The 21,775-nt window shown below is 37.5% G+C and overlaps 2 protein-coding genes across 2 annotated transcripts in view; both read right to left on the reverse strand.

Moving 5' to 3' along the window:
• IPO11 (importin 11) overlaps window positions 1–21,775 on the reverse strand; it is a 69,903-nt gene that overhangs the window by 10,325 nt on the left and 37,803 nt on the right. The window contains 5 exon segments of the mRNA XM_009083871.1: window positions 15,617–15,738; window positions 16,612–16,725; window positions 18,270–18,365; window positions 20,661–20,741; window positions 21,317–21,396. Of these exon segments, the coding sequence (XP_009082119.1) occupies window positions 15,617–15,738; window positions 16,612–16,725; window positions 18,270–18,365; window positions 20,661–20,741; window positions 21,317–21,396 (493 nt within the window).
• Window positions 3,008–4,933, reverse strand: LRRC70 (leucine rich repeat containing 70). The gene has a single exon (XM_009083870.1). The coding sequence runs from the start codon at window positions 4,931–4,933 to the stop codon at window positions 3,008–3,010; it is 1,926 nt and encodes a 641-aa protein (XP_009082118.1).

Genomic DNA, 21,775 nt, shown 5'->3' on the forward strand with positions numbered 1-21,775 from the left:
CTTTGCACGTACTGTGAGCGATGCACATGATTATTACACACCCACACACCTAGTACAGCTGCACAAGTACTAGGGAGCTCCTCCAGCAGTGATGTAGCATCTGTAACATTTCCAGGGGAGTCCTCTGGCTGACCATAAACCTGATCTCCACGAAACACCACTTTGCTGCATGAGGGCAGATGCAACTCAGTCTTCTAACACATTTCCCCAATGATTTTAATAGTTAAGACACATGAACCACATGTGTACATGCAAGGTTCTGTTTCCTGGTGTGAACACTGAAACACAAAAGACACTAACTGCAAAAGAAAGGCATTTCCCCCACAACTGAATCATGAATCTCTCAGTTCCCTGTTAGTCTAACCCCAGTGTCGGCAGGCTGGATATTAGAGGAGGTCTCCACTCCAAAGGAGAGTTTTCAACTGCTCCAGCTCTCTGCTGGGACAAACAGCTGTGACAGCACCAGTTTCCTTTTGTCACTACAAATGGTGAGACTCATACCTGGCAAACAACTCTTACAGCAGCTTGTCAGTGAAAAGGAAGCACCTTCAGAGAGAACCTCTCGTGCTTTGCTGTGGAGAGCAGCTGTGGAAACCAGAGCCTAAAATAACAGAGTTGTTCCCTGACAGATTTCTTTAGAATTAGGTTTGTTTGGTCTCGACCTTTGCCCACTCCCACAACATAAAGGCATAGCAGCATTTCTAGCAATGAAAACTGAACTACTTTTCACTGAATTTTAAGTCCATTATTTCTGAAGGCAACCATATAAAACTGAAAATTTAGAAATACAGCACATAAAACTATCTACCATTATGCAAGCACCAATGGTGCAGCTGTTACTAAATGAAAACAAATTAAACATTTATCACAAGGAATTACATGGGAGAGGCAGAAAGGAACAAAAATGGGTTAAAGAGGAAGAGACTGTAGTGGACTAGCCACCTAAAAAAATAAATCATGATTTACAGCCAGTGTTTTCGCTCCTTAAAATCATTTGCCCATTATATTTAACATCTGATCTACAAGTAGAAAACTATTTAAAGATAGTTTCTACTCATAGAATCATAGAATTTTAGGGGTTAGAATGGCCCTTACAGGTCATCTAGCCACAACCTCCTGCCATGGGCAGGGACACTTCCCACCAGAGCAGGTTACTCAAGGTTTTATCCAACCTGGCTTTGAACACTGCCAGGGTTGGGGCATCTACTACCTCCCTGGGCAACCTGCTCCAGTGTCTCACCACTCTCACAGTAAAAAACGTTTTCCTAATAGCCTAAATTTCCCCTCCTTCAATTTGAACCCATTACCCCTTGTCCTGTCACTGCAGTTCCTAATAGAGTTCCTCTCTGGGCCCCAAGCAAAACAAAGCTGTTTAAGCTTTTGTCCAATAGCTGAACTGAGCATTCCCTAGAAGTATTTGATCTATTACACAGTAAAATACACAGTATTATGGTATAGTAAATTGGTATTTCATTATATTCAATAGAGACACATAAAAAGCAACGACAAAGGCACATCTGAACACCCACTCTGTGCAGTCAAGGTTTGTATATGTACTGGTAGCAGATAATATGTGTGACTCCTGGAAATAGACTGCAAGTGGACAAACAGGACAAGTACCTGCACAACACAGCCATGCACATGAGTTACACCAGCAGGCAGCAGACAGGATAGAACAAGAACCCTGAGGGCAGATCTGGCTCATCTGGAGAATGCCCCAGTCTCCAGGCTGGATCCTGGAACAGAAACACTTCTAACACAATTTAAATCAACACCATGGAGAACAGACTATCAAAACTTTCTTCCCATTCTTCCTTAAGCAAAGTGATCCAACTGTAAACTCTTAAGTTGTAAACCACTCAGTTGAAGTCTCTAGGGCATGGGCCTGCAGGAGACAAACAGTATCTGCAAAAGCAAATGCCACTCAGCTAGCTGAAAATTTTACAAGATTGGACTTTCAAACACATGTTTATGACTTTTTCCTGACAGAGCATTGAAATACTGGAGTAACAACCAGAAAAAAACAAATAGCACAGAAATTCAGGATGAAAATAAAGCTACAACACACTAGGCATAATCTGACAATAATATAAACAGAACACCAGTATTTGAAAAAGAAAAAAAAGTTACAACAAATGCAAACTATAAAGGAAAAGAGCAGATTTTGAAGATGAAGCTTTCACTACCAACACATACTTTGACCTGACGCTTCCAAATAAACCAAGTATGTAAATGTTTTCAGCAATTAATTTAGAATTATGTATTTAAAATGTAGTGTATTTTTTCAATTTGTACCTTGTATCTAGCCAAGAAGTCCCTCAAACTATTACTACATAGATTACAAAGCCTCTTTTATTGACAATAATTAAGCTCTATTACCTTAGACATAATAAACTTGGTTAATTTTTCAATTCAACAGAAATTTAGTTTCCCCATTAACTCCAGTTTTGGGGTATTTCATAAAATGATACAGATACACTCTAATAAAAAATTCACTTTAATATATTCATTATACAGACTTAATACACAACTTTGTATATTAGAAACTGCATTACAATAAGTACATGAAGCACTGCTTTTTTTTTCCTCTATCCCCAAGATTTTTGGCTTCATGATCCTGCTAAGAACTGATGTTTTGTTTGCTTCAAGCTTCAAGTCAGCTATGGAGTTTCTATAGGAACTTAATACCATTAAGTACTGCAAAATAAATATATGTGCACTTTATACTGCATGTATACCTGAGCTATAGGTGAAGGATTCCTACAAACAGGGTCAGAGGATGATAAACCTGTCCATGTCAAATTTAAATGACAGGCAATAAAACAGTCAATAAACTTCAAAACATTCAGAAAACAAATGATGATGATGCAGAACACATATTATGCTGTTTTCCACAATCCTATCAACCAGCTGATTTTAATCAGAAAAGGTATCCTTAGACAACCGAGCTCTTGATTTCTTGACTTTTCATACCACAGTAAAGTTAAACCAAATCAAATGAGATAAATCACAGTGATGAATGTTCAAACAGTATGACCTGTGCCTGACTTTCTGATGCAGTTCGCTTGAGCAGCCTAATTTGGTCCAGTTCTGGGTGCCCCACTGCTTTCCGAGTTAGAGACTGCACTGGGTCAGCTATGTTGTATCTGCCAGGCTGATAAAAGCCATAATACTCTATTCTCTTTTCCCCTGAGTTTTCCAGCACTTTTAGTTTCTGCCTAAACTGGATAACTTTACAGGTTAAGAACAGGATCACAGCACAAGCCAGAATGAAGAAGGCTAGTAAAATGTCAAAAGCCTGGTTCAGCTTTTCAACTTGCTGTGTACAAATCAGAGATGTTTTTAATGACACAGGAGCAGCACCTGTTGGAGACAAATCTTCTTCTTGTACGGTTCTGTTAGTAGGTATAATCTGTGCTGATATTTGCACTGGTAATGTTGTTAAGTGTGTAGTTATCTGTGATGGAATTTCAACAGCATTTTCTGCATAGGGCAGTGGGGTAGCAGATGTAGCTGTAGTTTCTCCCCATAGAGCAACATCCTTAGTTTCTGCTTTGACAAACTGCTCAAGTGTGTTGTGCCTGTTTCCCTTATGCCATGCCATCAGCAGAGTGGTAGCACTGCGACGGACACCGATGGATCCCAGACCCCAGGCAGTGTCTGGGCTGGCAGTGGGGCTAATGCAGTCTGCAAACTGAGTCCACTTAATGTAATGCAAAGGTCTACCACGCATACTCTGGGGATTCTGACAGTCAATCCTTACAGAAACAGGAGATGATGCCAGCCAGTTAAGTAGCCCAAGCATTTTGCAGCTGCAGTTCCAAGGATTAGAGTTTACCTGTAGATGAGTTAAAGATACTAAGGGCTTGAGCACTTCAGGTTGTAACTCTGTAATATTATTAAATGCTAAACTGAGTATTTTAAGTGACTGTCCCATTTTTTCAAAGGTACCATCGCCAATGCTGGCTATTTTATTTCTGTCTAGCTGCAGATACATTAAATTGTTTAATAAATTAAAAGTGCTGGAATTAATATTTTCTAAATCATTATAACTTAAGATTAACTGGGTAAGGTTGTTTAATCCAAAAAATCCATTTACAGCAATGCATTTTAGCTTGACGTTTCTTAAAGACAGATACCTAAGCTTGTTAAGTCCTTTAAATGCAAAAGGTTGTATTGATCCAATGGGATTGTGAGACAAAGAAAGTCTTTCAAGATTTTGGAGCCTTCCAAGAGCATTCGATGGCACAAGTGTTAAGTTGTTACCTTCGAGAAACAAATATGCAAGGTTTTCAAGATGATGAAATGCCGAATCTGATATCCGTGAAATCTTATTATTGCCTAGGTTTAGTGCTTGGAGACTTCTCATTCCCAAGAAAGTCCCACTCCCAAGGACACTGAGACGATTTCTTTGAAGCGTTAAGTGTCTAACAGAAAGGAGATCACTAAATAATCCTCTGGGAACAAAAGCTATTTGATTACTCTGAAGGTACAAACAACGAAGATTGGAGAGACCTTCAAAGATCCCTGGATCCAGGCGTTTAATATTATTGTTATTTAGATGCAAGTAACACAGTCTGGGGAGCTCCACAAAAGCTTTTGGGTGTACATACAAAACACTGGAGTTATCCATGTAGAGTGCAGCGAGATTCTGAAGGCCTCTTAGTTCGTTTGGAGTGACACGTGAGATATTATTTCCACTGAGGTACACAAGAACTGCGGATTTTGGAAAGTTCCGAGGGATGCTCGAGAGCCCCGCGTTACGACAGCTAACCTGCCTCCCTGTGCAGAGCTGGCAAGCAGAGGGACAGCCAAAAGCCTCCTTCTGGAGCAGCAACAAAAGAAAACAATTAAGCATACACAGCAATGCTCCTGGACAGGGTGGAGAACTTTGCAGAACACACATATCCCTGTCTTTGGCCTTCTTACTCATCTCTGACTTCACTAGTAGAGCTAAAAAGAAGTATATAAATATTATTAATTCAAAAGCTTAAAGATTCAATGTGTACAGTCTTTAAAATAGAGTTATTGCTCTCAGGATTGGTATTTTACATATTCTTTCACACCAAACAAGCAGTTTAGAACTTAAAACTTACTAAGTTCAAACTACACTGAAGAAATATTTTCAGAGTAAACGAGCAATGAAATAAATGTACTGACAACCCTGCCAGAAAATACTTAATTGTATGCATCATAAAAGCATGTAAGCTTCCAAAAGAATGACTTCTATTAAATTCAAAATACTATTTAACTACTTTTTATAGTTTCAAAGAGTTTCAAAAACATTCAAGTAGAAATGCAAATTGGAAACAAGTTTCCTTTCACTGGCAGCTTGACTGTAATTTGAATTTTACTTTTATAAAGCTGAGTTACATTCAAAATCAAACAAGAACAACTCCTTACCCCAAATCTGAAGTTCATTATTCCTGGTATTTTGCCGCGTGCAGTTCATTGGACTCAGGTATGAGCTGAGTGACTACACTCATCCGTGAGACCTCTGTAAAGGCAGTATTGCTGTGTACTGGAGCACTCACATTTTTGCCCCAGGATTTGTAACAGTTTGCTCAGGAAACTAAAAAAGAAGTGCTTAAAGTGAGGTTGCCATGGATACAGGAAACCCTGGGACAGGAAGCCACTTTATCTGTGCTTCAGAAGTATTGTTGGAAAGGAAATCTCAATGATTTGTTTCTAGAAAACCAAGGACTGTCCTAGCCTGTAACTGCTGCTTTTCAGTTTGCACTTTGTAAATCTACTGGTTTAACTACAAGAGCTCAAAAGAGTTTTATCTTAGTTAGCTATAACTTTGAGAATACTATTTGCAACAATATGTTGCATTATCTGTAATTCTTTCATCTTTCAGCCAGAATCTGAAATGTTTTACTGAATCACTAGCAACAACTGCACTGTTCTCTCTCTGTCTAACACACACACACACACACACACACACACCTAGGGGCCCAGCAGAGAGGACAGCCTGGAGGGAGGAGCCCAGGTGCTTCCCTCACTCAGCAAGGCACACCCTGGAAACCCCAGGAAGTCTCTCAGGTGAGAACCACATGACTACACTGCTGTGTATTTGTTGTGTTTCAGACTTGACCCACGCACACTATAAAGTCTCACTTCAGGCCACCTGTTTTAAAGCCAGTTTGTCCTCAGAGGACTGCGGTTCTGAGAGCCACACCTTTGGTGCACAGCTTTCATTTCCTGCAGTGTCCCTTGTACAAATAAACAGTACAAACATGGGCTATAAATACCTTGCTCATTTAAGGACCAGAGATTACATCCTCAATTTATTCATCACAGGGACGGGACACTTGCAAAGTCCAGTCACATCACCAAAGGGGGAAAGGGGAGATTAAGCCTATAAATACCAATGTAACTACAAACCCATCATTTTACTGGACCAAAACCTTCTGCTCAGCAAAACAAAGATGATGAAATCCACCAGCAGCCTTAGGAAGAGGCACAAGAGCAGGAGAATTGTCACTCCAGCTACAATGACCTCAACACAGGAAGCCTGAGCTCACAATAAGGGGTGAAAAATAACCCAAATATCTTTGTCTATATAATCCAAGCTGAAACACATGAAACACATGAGAAAAGGAAGCAAAATAGACAAGGACATGCTTCTGAAGAAGCTTTCTTCCAAATATCTTATACAAAATAAGAAATCAGCAGGACCAGTAAAATTGGTCCATGGGCTATTTTAGACAAAGCCTGTATCGATTACAACCAGAATTACAACAGCAATTGGTTCTTATTTCCTGACACAAATAAATCAATATGGAAACTAACTGTTCTTTAGATATAACTATTTATTTTCATGTTTTAGTTTTTTTCATGGTATTTAAAATAATAGTCAGCATAAGGAAAAGTAAAGTAAAATGGCACATCATTTGCTTAAAGGGAAAACAGTGCATAGGTTTGAACAGCTCTCAGGAAGATTGGTGAAGTATCCTGGGTAAGGGGAAGAGAACAGTAGGAGTAATTGAAAAAGATTATCCAGATCAAATAGAATCAGATGAGAAGGAAAAACAGAGATTGACCAAAAATGTAAAGTGTCTTCAACCAGGAAATTATCTTCTACCTCAGCTTCACTACCTATAGTCCATTTATGCTGATATTTATATGTGTAAAAAAAAAAAATCAATTATTTCTCCCAAGATGTGCTGTGTGAAACAATCCCTACAAGATGCAAGTCAAATGGAAAAAAAGTTTTAAAAGGCAAATGTTAATAGTTCTCCCTTTTTGCAAAATGTCAGAAGTAACAGATTTTGAAAGACTAAGGGAATTGATGAGGCTCTGTGGGATATCAGATAGCATGAAAATTTACATAACCCAGTAGAGTAGTGGCAAGATAAATGAAAGCTGGTGCCTAGTAAGTGGCTGATTGTCTCTGTGGTCTTGTACAGGAAGTACCTTATCAATACTCACAAAAATTTAGCTTGAACCTTAGATGCCACTGAGGTTCTCAACAGATAACTGACCTTTCTGATTCTTGGATCCCATATCCAAAACGAGGAGAATACCCTCCCATCTTAATCCAGGTCATGCGTCCTTCCAATTTGCACTAGGAAATCTAGAGAAAGTCCTGTGTTATGCTTTGTAAATATGTCACTTGTAAATCCAATTGGATTGTAATTTACAGGTACTGCTTCACATGCTGATGAAGTATCTGAAAGCACTATCTGTTAAGAATGAGAGGCAGAGTAACATGCCACATAACTGATCCCATTTGGGGGAAAACCATAAAAAAAAGCCTGGGATACACATGTAATTTGGATCAGCATTACCCAAACTGGCTTGGACTTAGACAATAAAATTCACTAATAGATGAAAACTATTAGGAAAAAAAACAGGAAAACCCACAAGCATTTCTTTCCAACAAGTTTAGGCAGCTGTCATAGTGATATTTATTCACTGCAAATTTTGTTCTCCAGAAAGAGAAATACTAGGTTTGTATCTGAACACAGTTTCACATGGCAACAGAGAAAATTACTGTGGAATCCTGAAGTGAATTTTATCTCAATATCCTAACATTGACAAGGTTACTACTGTTTCTGCTTTTCAACATTAAAATCTAGTTCAACAGTGAGTCCTTGTCAATACAAGCATGAAGGCTGAGTAACAGCAATTTGTCAAATTGTGCATGAAGTGACAGACAGGTCAAAGGAACTGAAAGAACATACCAGCACCTGATTCATCCTTTCCAAATGTCAGATTAAAGCCAATATAATTAATGTTAGCTAGCATAAAACAGTCATCCAAATCCTGTTCATGTGTAGCAGAAAACATGCAACACATTCAAAAACAGGGTCTAAAGTCAACTTCTGAAGAGGGATTTCATTCTCATAATCACTACAAAATTGTGTTAAAGCCCACAAATGAGAACAACCAGGTTTTAGCACTGTAATTATTCTTTTAAGCTTGTAAGACTGAAACTATCTGTTGCCCTCCCACTGTTTGTTTAGCAAATAATAGACCTCATGCAGGTCTTCCTTCCTTCCTTCTTTTATTCTCCACAGTACTTTATGACACAATCTTCTTGCTTTGTTTTCAAGTACCTACTACCTTCTGCCCACATTGTCTCCAGATATGACCACAAATCAAAGTAATTCAGGTACTAACCTTCTGCTTGAGTAGCATACACATGAACCTTTCATTATCATCCAGTTGGCAGGTGAACTGTGGACACCTTATTAGCCTATCAGACCCCCAAAACCATTTCTGTTTTTCTCATTATTGTCTAGTTTATCTAAAAATTTCTGATTGTCTCAAATATTGCAAACTCCTCCTAGTATTTCATATTTCTAAGTAAAAATCTCAATTTGCAGCTTCATTTACTGAAAATTTCTCTGTTCCACAAAGTGCTATTCCACTCTCAAAGAGCAACAGTGATAATTACAAAGAGGAGAAACAGGCATAGAAATTGTAATACCAAGTTAATAACCAAGCAAACCCATTCCTGTTTTATAAACCCTCAGTACTAAACATACATCACAAAATCTATTTCTAAATTACAAAGCTTATTTTCCATTTTAAACTTGGCATTTATTATTTTTTATTAAATTATCAAGCAAGTCTTGTAATATCCTGAGAAACAGTAGGCAACTACAAAATTATACTGTCCTATTGAGGATAAGAAAGTAAGTCTTCCTTCTATAAACCTGATTTGACTTTAGACTCTGGTAAAATAATGTAACAGTAAGCTCTTGTGAAACTAAGAGAATCACAGAACCATAGAATTTAAGGGTTGGAATGGACCTTACAGGTCACCCAGCCCCAACCCCTGCCCTGGGCAGGGACACCTCCTCACTAGATCAGGTTGGTGGTTGTTCAAAGCTTCATCCAGCCTGGTCCTGAACACCCCCAGGGTCAGGGCAGTCACCACCTCCCTGGGCAACCTGTGCCAGTGTCAAACCACCCTCACAGGAAAAAACTTTCTTCTAATATCTAGCCTAAACTTCCCCTCCTTCAGTTTGAACCCATTACCCCACCCCTTGCCATTGCAATTCCTAGAGCTCACTTTAAGGGCTCACTTTGAGCTAAAAGAGCTCACTTTGAGAAATTGTTGGAGTGTATTTCATTTCCTTATTCAGAAAATAAAGTCTTCTACGGAGCAACCAGTAAATCTGTGAACAAAACAGTAACACAGAAAAGGTTGGCCATCCATGAAACCCACTGATGTGATATGCTGATAGCAGTGATATTTACAGCTTTAGCCTTGACTATTCACTGCAATATTTAGTATATTCTCTTTGAACTATAAAGGCAATAAGAAATGTACTCAATGTGAATGCAATTCAAACCAAAAGGTTTCAAGAATCCAAAGCAAAGTAATTTACCAAATTTCAAACTGGATAAATAATTCACCTCCTAGAAATCGATTCAAAACTAAATCCAATTGTAAAGCAACACCACGCCTGCTGGTTTGTGATACAGGCTGGGCATACAGCTGGCAATAGCAACTGAGAGCTTCCAAATATTCAACAAGAAGAGAAAACTTCAGCAGTTATTAAAAACTATTAACAGAGAATACCCATAAGCAAAATACAAAAGCTCTTTCTTCCTTAAAAATAAAAACATTCTTTACACTAGGCATTTCTTCAATATCAAAATCTGATGTTTTAAACCCTCATTTTTTCATTAAGTGAAGATGAAATGTTATTTTTCAAGACAATACTTGCAGGAGTTTTTGTAGTGGCATGGGTCGTGATGTTAATCACTTTTGGTATCTTACCCTAATAGTCGGGCACTGAAAAGTCCCCCAAAATCTCAGCTACTCTCTGGCAGTCTCAAATTTCACGGAGTACAGGGCAGAGAGATAAGCAGAAGTAGCAAAACAGTTCAGAACAAACTCAGGTGCAAAACTGGCTGCAAGTCTACATAAATTTTTTAAGTTTGTTATAATCTTGTGATTTTTACACATTACAGTAATATGCTGTACTTCAGTCACTACTTATTGAATAACTAATTTGCAAACATGTAAACAACACATTACAAAGAGTTTGAGGAAAGCTAGTTAGCCTGTTAACATCTTTTGATACCTTTTCTATAATTAAAATATTCGATTTTAAGGTAGATCATGTGTAGAAGAGTTTTAGGAAAGATTCCTGAAGTTCTATATAGAGGCCACAAACAAAAAAACAAACAAAAACCACCTTATGACTGCAGTTTTTCTTCTGCAGCTGCTCAGCTGCATTTAGTGATGTAATTCCTTTCCACCACTTAGTACATTTTGCCTTGAAATCAAGGCTTAATGTTTTTTAGAGGAAAAGATAGTCTGTTCCTGACCAGACCATATTGTAGGAGAAAAACTAATGGAGATTGTGAACAAGAAAAGTTTAATGAGTGCATCCTTTTGCCAATGCTACGATGTGACATGCAATTAAGTTGTGGTACTATACATAACACTCCCAATTATACAAACTCTGATAGTCATGCTAAGACCAAAGCCACATTTTTCACTCCTATCATTAAAACTGTTACCTGGCAGGCAAATCCAAGGCCAAACATAGATGACAACTGCAAAGCCATAATTTAGAGTTCCTTTAAATGCTAATAGTCTATTAGATGCATGGATGAGCACACCTGTGACTAGAGGGACTAAAGAAATGGAGGGGAAGATACGGAAATGTCTTCACAGCATCATCCCTATAACGAAAGGAGGATGTACAAGTAGTTATGTAAGGAATTCTGACTTTATAAATTAGGACATAACTACTCTGAGGAGAATATGACATTTTATTAGGCACTTTCGTGCCATTTCCTACAATTATGCATAGACAGCTTCTTGAGAGGAAAATTAAATTCTAACTAAGTAACTTTAACAAATGAGAGAGGCAAAACTTCTTTAAGAACCTAATGAAGATTTATAATGGCATACTGTAAGTACTTATCCTTGCAAAATGCCAATTATCTAACTGGCAGAACTCACACTGTCTGACATATCAGACTCAATGCACAGTGAGAAAAAGCAGACACTCATTTACATAATTATTAGAAATGAGCAGAGAAACCTGAAGAACCTCTTGGGGTCTTTTCCCTTTTCTCACAACAGACAAACATATTTGACTCAAAGGGGAAAAATTAACATTGCTACTACTCATATACCACAAATTAAAATGGAGAAAGACAAGATAAATTAAAATACTTCAAATTTCAAGCGCAGTAGAGTCTCCTCTACTTTAGAATGGTACCACTATACACTGGTAGGCCCACCAAAAATGAACCTATCCTAGAGCACCAGAATTAGTGGACTGTTTGCAGAGTATTGACTTTGAGTAAAAGCAAACTTGGCAACCTCCCACTCACGAGTAACAAACATAGCACAAATAACACTCACCAGCAAAATGCAAGTGCTTAGCTTTCAACATGGTGTCCAATGCTACCTGTGGTTAGTTAGGGATCACACCAAACTAGGCTAATCACTGACACTATCTTTCCAAATTATTTCCAAATTCTGTTTCCATGTCCCTATTAGAGAGTAAATATTCCTATCATTCTTAAGCATCTTTCAGTATCATTTGTGTTCTACTAACGCACACAGATAGTAACTGCTGGAAGACAAAAGAAATCTACTTTGCTAAATAAATCAGTGGAAGCTTTCAAGTCCCAAACACTGTAATGCTGACATTATACAAAGTGACAAAAGTGCAGTGAGCAAGCTGATTACATCCATATATGCATGTATATTGGTATGAGAAGGGGACATAGTATAGTTTTTAGTCTCAGAAGATACAAAGGATGCTGAAGATGTGCATCTCAAAATGTAGAAGCCTATATAGTGTTGGGGGTCCACATCTTTTCCACAGTGGCCTAAACAAATGGTAGACTGCTGCTCCTGACCAGGTTCACTAGGCAGTAGTTTAGGGACCAAGGACACATCTAATAAAACTCAACTACATCTTGAAGAGTACTCTTGAAGCTGTAGGTTCACAAACAAGCCATTAAGATTGTAGACAAACTGGAATATGACTGAACTAGACCAAGAAATCATGACATTTGTGGATTTGCTCATGTCACCTCCCATGTCTCACACTGTAGCTCAGATACAATTCTCCTCTACCAAACTTCAAGTCCTTTTGTGGTTTTCAAGGAGTCCTTCCTGTAAGAGCTATTGTGAGTAGAGTACATGAGGGAAGTCTATGCATACTTCCCTCACCGACTGAGTATGGAACCTTAACTCCACATTCTTACTGCCTAAATCTAGTTACCGGACCCTATGGTTATATACAACAGTTTAAAGACAAAGGTCTCTAACTTACTCTATAAAGTACCAAGAGCTTGCAATAAATGAATAAAAATGCATGTGGATAAGATATGAGAGGCAAACAGGCAGTAAGAAGACAAAACATGGAAAAATAATACTGATGCACATATCTGTCAGACACAAAGAAAGCTAATATTGAGTGACCAGGCTTAGATAGCAAAAGCAGATAATTAGGTAGCATTTAATGTATGCAAAACCCCCAAGTAATACCAGGAAATTACAGCTATGTGAAAAGGTGCTGCAGCACACTAATCAGGAAAGCAGGAGTCATTGTTCTTTTTTAATATGAATTTCTAAACACTAACACCTTGTGCAGCTGTAGGAAGATAAACAGGATGCTAGACTGAAGGACAATACACATACATCATAAAGTGCAACAATACTGTTGGTACCAACACCATGTCATTGTGTGTATCTCTGGATGATATCCCTTAGACAAGAAGGTTGTAATATGGCTAATAAATTGTCACTTAATAACCAACTAGTTGGCCCAAGAACCACTGTGAACAACTGCTCTGCAGCAAATCTCATCTTACCTGCTCTAAAATCCTTTGCTCATGATGCTCATTACTTTTGCCATACTGGGTTTAAATGAATAATGATGGAAGCTTTGCCTTCCACTAAAATGCAGAAAGTCCCAAGTCCACATCTGTGTAATTACAAACATTACCACTAACTAGAGAAGGACCTAAAGCAATGAAGTATTACCACAGAGTTTACAGGGAGAATAAAAAAAGTCACTGTTTAACACCTTCCTGAATATTTTATCCATAAAACAACTCTGAGGAAAGAATAAGAATATACACTATCTTCATTTTCCCCCCAGTAACTTTGCCTACTCCCTCCCTTTCTATTCTAAAATAAATTGATGCTGCAGTTATAGGCTGGAGGAAGTGACTGGCTAAAGGAGGAAAATCCTCACTAAGTCCTAGACACAGCACAGATGCCTGCTTTCCCCAAGGCAGAGTCTTGAAAAACTGAGCTTGCTACTGGTACCAACTGACCACTGTTATAGCAGCAAGCTGAGGGAAGACTCTTACCCTCACTTTCCCCAGACAGCTCATCTCATGTCCATCCTTAGAAGACAAAATTGTTGTTTATGCAGCTGAAAATCCCGCGCTGACTTTGGATATCCAAAGTAGTATCTAATCAGGAATCAGGTTAGTGAGGCATTTCAATGGGAAAAATAACTTTAGCTTCTCTTGAAAATGTTATTTATGTTAATCAAAACATTTTGCTTAATTCCTGTATCGTATTTGAAACAATGTTGCTTCAACACTGCAAAGGGACTGGCACAAGGAGCCTGCTTTTGAAAATTTTAGTTTTTAACACAAGTTTCAGATGTAGGAGCACGTTTAAGATAATCCCCATGATATGGCAAAACCAGAGTGAGTTATGATATGGCAAAACCAGATCATATTGATCCTGTCAAGTGATAGTTTCTCCTACTAGAACAATCTCACACATTCTGTCTGAAGGTATGTTTGGCAGCCTATCAATTGTATACAAAAATTTTCATAGTTTAGTGGACATATTTATGTCAAAAGAGAGGCTTTTTACCTGAGGAACAGCTTTCTTAAATGATTTGAGTATCTGAAAAATAAACCTGTCATTTGCAGGAGGTTTCATTATGTTAAGGACTGCCAGAAATAATTGGCTTTTAGAGCAGGAAATCTGGAGCTGCTGAAGGTAGTTCAAAAAAGCATGGTTATCTAAAGGAATTTCTTTTTTCCTTCCTCTCTTTAAAAGAAACTTCACAGGAAAACAGACCTAGTTCAGCACCTTAAATTTTAGCTAACACCTCTTTAAAATCATTTTGAATATCTCATAAGCAACATAACACTGTTACATTTACTGGAAAAAAAACAACTTTCTTATAAAGCAGCTGCTTGGTTCACCTTTAGGTTAACCTTTAGGTTATCCTGATGATCTAGGACACAAAAGGAAAGTTTATGTGCATATTAAATGCAATGAAGCCTCCAAGTTTTACATGTAAGAATTGCCTGATTTTTCTTTTTAGGTAGTGATTAAATATTCAACAGCTTTACAGATAGTATAATAGCTATAGGATTTGTGAGCAGCATCTAAATTCCCAATAGACATTACTTAAGACTTCTCAGGAAATCCACCAGACTAAATATAAACTCATGCAGTCTTGTCTTCCTGCATTTCAAACAGATAATAATACTCTGAAGGTAACTGTGGACTGAACTCTCACCTAAACATGTCCTATACATTAATTCTAGGAGTGACAATTTGGAAGTCAGTGTGAAACTATTCAGTGTTTCATTTTAATTTTGTATGTATATTCAGTAATGCTATTGACAGAACAACAGGAACAGCTGTTTGCTATGGAAATCTACAGTGCAAAACCTGTTTCACAGTCTTTCACAGCAACTCTTCCATTGAATGTCATAAAGGGGAAAACCAGGGTGAAAGTTCAGCTCACCTACAACAGGAAAGAAAACTGAACATTTTTCCCTGGAAGGGACCCAAAATACTAACCATGCCAACTAAAGCAACTGCATAATCACAGCTGAGAGAAGCAGATAGTTCAGTGTTAATATGAGAATGGACAATAAAATCTGCAGTGCTGGTTCCTCTCTTTTACTAAATGACGTTTTCCATGAAATAGAAGGAATGTTACTATAATGCTATGAAGCCAAATAAAAGGTTAATATAACACAGCATGGAAATTCTAGTGTTTTAGGTTTCTCTTGGAGACAAACGAGTAAATAAAACTACTTACATTGGAACATTTAGCTACAGAATTGTGAAGTACTTAAAAAACCCTCTCAAGGGCTTTTAAAGCATCTGTATTTAAGGCACTGTATGTTTGCTTACCTATTCAGTGATGGCAGTAGAGAAAGCAATGCCAAAGCAGAAAGTTTTCTTCTTTCTGGCTGAGTGATGTTATCCATCCGATCAACCCACATTTCAATCATGTTACCAAATATTTGGTCTGTCTGCAATAGGAAACAGAACAATCCTTTTCATTTATGAGTACATCAGCATATTTAGAAGGTAATTTAATTCTTCTACCAACTAAATACATTATTCAGTCCTGGAAAGACACCATACAGTTATGTATACTTGACAGAAGTAACAAGCAACAGGTATTAAAGTTTCCTATGACAGTGCTTCCAGGCCGTGAACCTCACACACCATTAACTGTAACCTAGAAGCAAGAAATGCATTTAGTTCATGGACAGGGCCCTGATTCAGAATAGTGAATTACTCAAACAGTTTGCTCCTAACAGTCTAATACACACAAAGCATATGAACTTACTCTGTTTTTCTCTAACCTGTTTGAAAACTGCATTATACCCAAGGATAAGAACATGACTAAAATGTCACTTAAAGACATAACAGAACACTTGTAGCAAAAGATCCTCAGTAAGCTCATTAGTGAAACCAAAGCACACTGAGCCTGACACTCCTGGAAACTCACAGGAGAATGGTTAGACCATTATCCATGCTGCAAGACCCATCAGGACAGCACAAGGAAAGGAACTCAGCCTACAAGAGCATGTGAACTAAATGGGCTTCTATGGCTAATAGTTGGATGAAGCATGACAAGAATTTAGAGAATGTATAAAAATATTAATGAGATGTTTTAAGGTAAGTGTGGGAACATGTAAAATTTGTTGCAGGATGTTCAGAGGAAAAAGGCAAGGAGGGGAAAGGGCTCTTGAAAAGGTGAACTGGGGAGGAACAAGCATGGAAAAGAGGAAAAAGTTCCTGCAGGTCAAAAGAAAGCAAGACTTCTCCATGCAATACAGCTGAAATGCCAATGCAGAAAACCCCCAGAAGTACAAAAAAGGACAAAAAAAGCTTACCTCCTGACCCAATTCACATGCCACCTGGCTCAAAAGTACTGAAAAAAACCTTGCATTTTGTAGCAGAACTCTGCCCATGATCCCCAGATAAGTAGACATCACCACAGGGTATCTCTGAAATAAAAGTAAACCAAAACAACAGAGGCTTAGTTTAACTAAAAGAAAAATAATTGACACACAGAGCAGCAACACATGGAAAATACTTGCATGCATCCCTCATGCCTTTATTAAATTTGAAATTACAAATTGCAATTTAAAAGTCTCTAAGAACAAAAGAATGAGTGAGCAATGTTTACTAGAGTTTCTTGATTCTCACAATAGTAAAACTATGGCAATCCCAAAGTCAATTTCCTTCAAACAGCCAAGACAACTTGCAGGATGGTTTTACCTTAAACTTTAAAACCTGAATCTTAAGGAACAAACAGTACATTGTACTGTTCAGAAACTACTTTTGAATTAGATTATGGTTACTGCTTACAATTTCAGTAACATTAAGAAATGCTTAGTATTTCTGAAGCTGTTTTTACTTATTTCACAGAGAAAAGCTATTATACATTTCCCAAAACCTAAATTTGCAAGTGTCTCAAAATTAGCTGGATAAACCAGTAAGTTAACTAGTTTATTATCTTTTGTTAATACTCTGAAAAGAAGCTACAGAATTCTTAGCATTAAATTCAGCATGCAACAATATAACTATGTTGTAGAACAGTCTACTTGAGAAACAAAATGCCAACACTTACCTGAATATGCTAAACCAGATTAATATATTTTGAACATTGTGGAATGAATTTATTATGCTTAAATCAGAAGACATTTTAATAATCTACCCCCTTTCTTTGTGCTCTGTACAGCAAAAATTACAGTGCTGTGTATTACTTGTCTAAACCTGGAAATCTCATTTAACTCAATAATAATGGGAGCCAAATATTGATATTTGAAAGTCTTCAACTCTGGAAAAAAAGCAAAGGTTTTGATCAAAAAAGCCAAAAGCATGAAGAATTCCACCCACTGATGATCAAAATACCTTTCTTTGTCCTGCTAGTACTGCAAAGTTCAACACAGTTAAAACACATTGGATTTTACTCCTTTTCATCTGACATGTAAGTTTGTTGAAGACAGAGAAAAGGGAGAAGTTAAGACATCTAAGCCAGCAAAATCGTAAAGACTCTTCTAGCTCACACACAGCACTCTCACATCCTTCAGCTCTTTATATTACATATGTCCATTAGGAAAAAAAAAAGTAGTTAGTCTTCCGGTCCAGTGTGTTTTTCTCTGGTACAGGTACACTTAAAAAGGAGTAGTATTTGTCTTTAAAAAAACCCAACAGAAAACTCCCGACACTTACAAAGGATTAAACTAAGCACAGAATTATAGCACCTTGTAAGTGTTAATAGTGGAGGAACAGCAGGACAGGAGAATAAAAATTGTGCTATTTCATTAAAGCAAACATGACATGACAAAAGAAGCAATGGATGTGTTGGTTTAACTCTTGTGCTACGATGTTCCTTTTACAGACTTTTAAAATAGCTGTCAAAAATCCATCAGATATACTTCAAACAAAAGAAAATGCAATATCAGTATGAAAAATCTAGGCCCAATAATGGAAAGTACTTTCATGTTCAAAAGGAAAAGTAGAGAGTAATTAAAGCAGCTCTTACCTCCCCATCTATAATCCCCTTGAATACTGATGGCAGAAGAGGTTGAAACATTTGAGGACCCAACACAGGGTTTACCTTTAGGACATTTTCCACAACCTTAAGAACAAAAGCAAAATTAGAGAATTAGTAAAGTACATTCCTAAATCATAACAGAAGACTTAAAACTATGTATACTGGTGTATATATACAAAGAGCTTGTAGGATGTTTACCATTAAATACCAGCAAAACTCAGGATTGCTGAAATATATTCTAGTGAAGTACTCTGCAAATCTGGTCTGCATAAACAGACCTGATGAAAAGTGACATGCCAATGAAACCCACCTAGCCAAGCACCTCCTCATCAGACTCCTCATGGCGCTGGCAAAGCTGATGAGGTGGTTTGGAAAGAAGGACATTGCTAAGGTTCCAGGAAAAGCAGCAGACTGAGGTCGGTTGACAGGGTGAAGTACCAGCAGTTCAAGGCTTACTGCCATACCTCTGACCTGTCACTTTTTTGAAAACCCATTCTATTCTGGGTACCCTGCTTTGGTTCCCAGTATTTACAATCTTTACCCTTTCTTTCTCAGCTCTTTTTCCCCTCACCATGACCCAATTCCCTGAATGTGTTGTTCAGTTTTTCTTTTGCCCTTATGTTTGAGTTCTTCCCTTGTATCAAGATGCAGACAGGAAAAGGCTGTGAGAATAATGGGGTGATAGCTGCTCACTCCTACTTCTACATAAAGACAGAGACCACAGATGCATACCCTGGTGTGTATAAAGCATATAAAGGTACCTCCCTTAAACACTCTAAGTCTCCACCTACCTTATCTCAGTGGGACTTTCACAAAGAACTACTCTTTTGTGCTCTTGTCCAATCTTCCTTAAATACCTTTTTTCCTTTTTTTAACCTTGTTCCTACTAGCTTCAATTAATACCCTCTATTTCTTGTCTTGAGAGACATGTTAAGCAGCTGAGCTCTTTCAACGTCTCTCAGTTTTGTAGACCTTTAATATATGGGCGTATAAAAGAAGTGAACATAACTTTTCCCCCACTCATACTCCTGGATACTGGGAGTTTTGGCTAACTCATTTGTTCCCTGCACAGTCTTTTCAAACCTTTCATTGTCTGTCTAGGATAAGCAGAAAACACAAGTCACATCAAGCCTCAGCAATCTGACAATACATCATCTTTTCAGTCCATATTAGTATTTTTCAACCTTATCCATTTATTAACTGTTCTAATATCTATTTTCAGTCCAGCCAAAGCTGTTTGTAGGACACTGTTTCAGAGAACACCCACAGGTGCTTCCGTTCCCAATATTTATCATAGAGGATTTTTTGTTTAACGAGTCAGCATAGTGAATGAAGCCTGACAAAACATCTTCCCTTGTGTAAAAATATTTACAAGGATTATATATCAGTTATCCCTCTGAAATCAAGAAGGCATACTCAGAAGGTGTTCAAAGTACACTGGACAAACCTTGCAGCTATCACAAAGCCACACTGGGACCCAAGTGAATAAACAATTCTGTGTTAGCAGCATCATAACACTTTAGGATCTGATTAAAAGCTGTTGTGTAAGACATCTGCCCAACTATAGACTCTAAATAATAATATTACTGTTAGAATGGAATTGACATTTTAAATTCCAGAACTGGAGTCCTTAAGCTCCTTACAGCAGGAACTCAAACAGGGAGGACTATAGGCTTCTGCTGCTTTCTGTCCTGGGATTCTGCAGGCAGCTGTGCCACACACCAAGAAGGTAGGTGGGATCCAATTTATTTCCTCCATTGCATTCAAAATGAACTGAATTCAAGTTCAAGTTTTTATAAGCAACACAGAGCTCCCTGTTAGTGCAGCCACTGGAAAAGTAAGTAGTAACTATAGTGACTACTCTATAACCTTTCAGTGCATATTCCAACTCTAATTCCTGAAAGACTTCAAAAGACACATTCAAAGTATCATGATTAATATTGCAAAAGCTTAACAATGTCACATCTCTTTCATAATACCAACTGAAGTCTGCATGAAAATAAGGGGGTTTAGCACTTTGAAACCTCTAGCAACTCTGCTTAAGTAGTTGTGGCTATTAGCATAGCAACATGCCAAAGGCAAAGACTGTTTGAACACTATGTCATGATACAAATGCAAGTATGGTACACAAATGAATTTCACAGAGATCATGCACATACAACATTAAGTAAAGACTGGGAAAGCTTTTTCTAGAGCTATTAGGTCTCTATATACATGCACAGACTTGAACTACAAACAAGTAGTTTAAACCACCCCTGACTCCAGAGTCAAAATGTGCTAAATACATTGGGTTTTTTCTACATGTTCTAAGTTCATCCTACTTGAAAATATTACATGCACAGAGCTAAGCATCTGGGTATTACTTTTATTATACTCCACCTTTAAAATCTGAACTTGACCATCAGTAGTTAAGTCCGTCATAAGTTCACAAAATGATTGGCATAAGCCAGCAGCATATGTCTGAAATTCAATAAGAAAGAAGGTATTAAACAAGTTCTACATCTATGTCTCTGTTTCAAAATTCAATTCATTAGGGATTACACGTGTCCAAAGGCCCAGCTTCTTTTCATATCTGTTAAAATGTTCATCATTCATGAATTAATTAATGTCTAATCTAGGTATTTTGTTGGGATTTTTTAACACGGCAGGTTTTTTTTAATCGATCAGTCTCAAAGAACTTTCTGATGAAGGTGTGAGAACTCGGCATAGCATCTCTAGTTCAACTCTTGCTAGATTTTGTAATCATAATTTTAGTCTGGTAGGATAAATAGAGTAACTATTAAGACGCTGCACAGGACCTTTTCAGATACCAAAGTACTAAAACAATCCACAAAGCATTAATTCTAAACAATAATCTTTCTCAAATCCAATTTGAGTGTCCACCACGTGCCATAAAGAGCTAATGTTAGAACAATATGTTTGTATACACAGAAATGAATAATTTGTGTGCATGATATTTTCCAAGATGAGAGAAAAAACAGTTTGCCAGTAGGGAACTGAGGTGATAATATGAATTTTACGTAATGGTAACATACTTGTAAAAATTCAGATGACGATAAGAAAATATAAGCGTTGATGATCTTAAAGCAATTTCTGAGGTTTTCTGAACTCAGCTCTGGAAAAAAACAGAAATCACAATTCAGAATCTCATCACCAAACTGAAGTATAACTAAATGATTCACTTCTAAAACTTTTTTCCTCTCACAGCTTACAATGCCAGATGACAACAAGTAGAAAAGTTATCTAAGATCAAGCACCAATCAGGTTCTCTCCCTGCCAAAGACAATTACAGAAGTGGGATGACAAAAGTTCTAATGCTCAAATGGAAGCACAAGAAATCCTATGACCTCAAAAGACAATTATCATAAAATACAAGAAAAAATTAAAGTCAGGTTTTGGATGTGATAGTGGGATAAGAAGATATTAAAGATGGAACAAATGAAACACATGCTTAAGAGACCTGCAATTCCTGATGAATGATCTTGCTCAATTTG

This window comes from Acanthisitta chloris, unplaced genomic scaffold (assembly GCF_000695815.1).
Source record: "Acanthisitta chloris isolate BGI_N310 unplaced genomic scaffold, ASM69581v1 scaffold5481, whole genome shotgun sequence".
NCBI classification, from domain to species: domain Eukaryota; kingdom Metazoa; phylum Chordata; class Aves; order Passeriformes; family Acanthisittidae; genus Acanthisitta; species Acanthisitta chloris.

Coding starts and splice junctions, on each gene's coding strand:
- LRRC70 (XM_009083870.1), bottom strand. CDS start 4,933: ATGAGTAAGAAGGCCAAAGACAGGGATATGTGTGTTCTGCAAAGTTCT.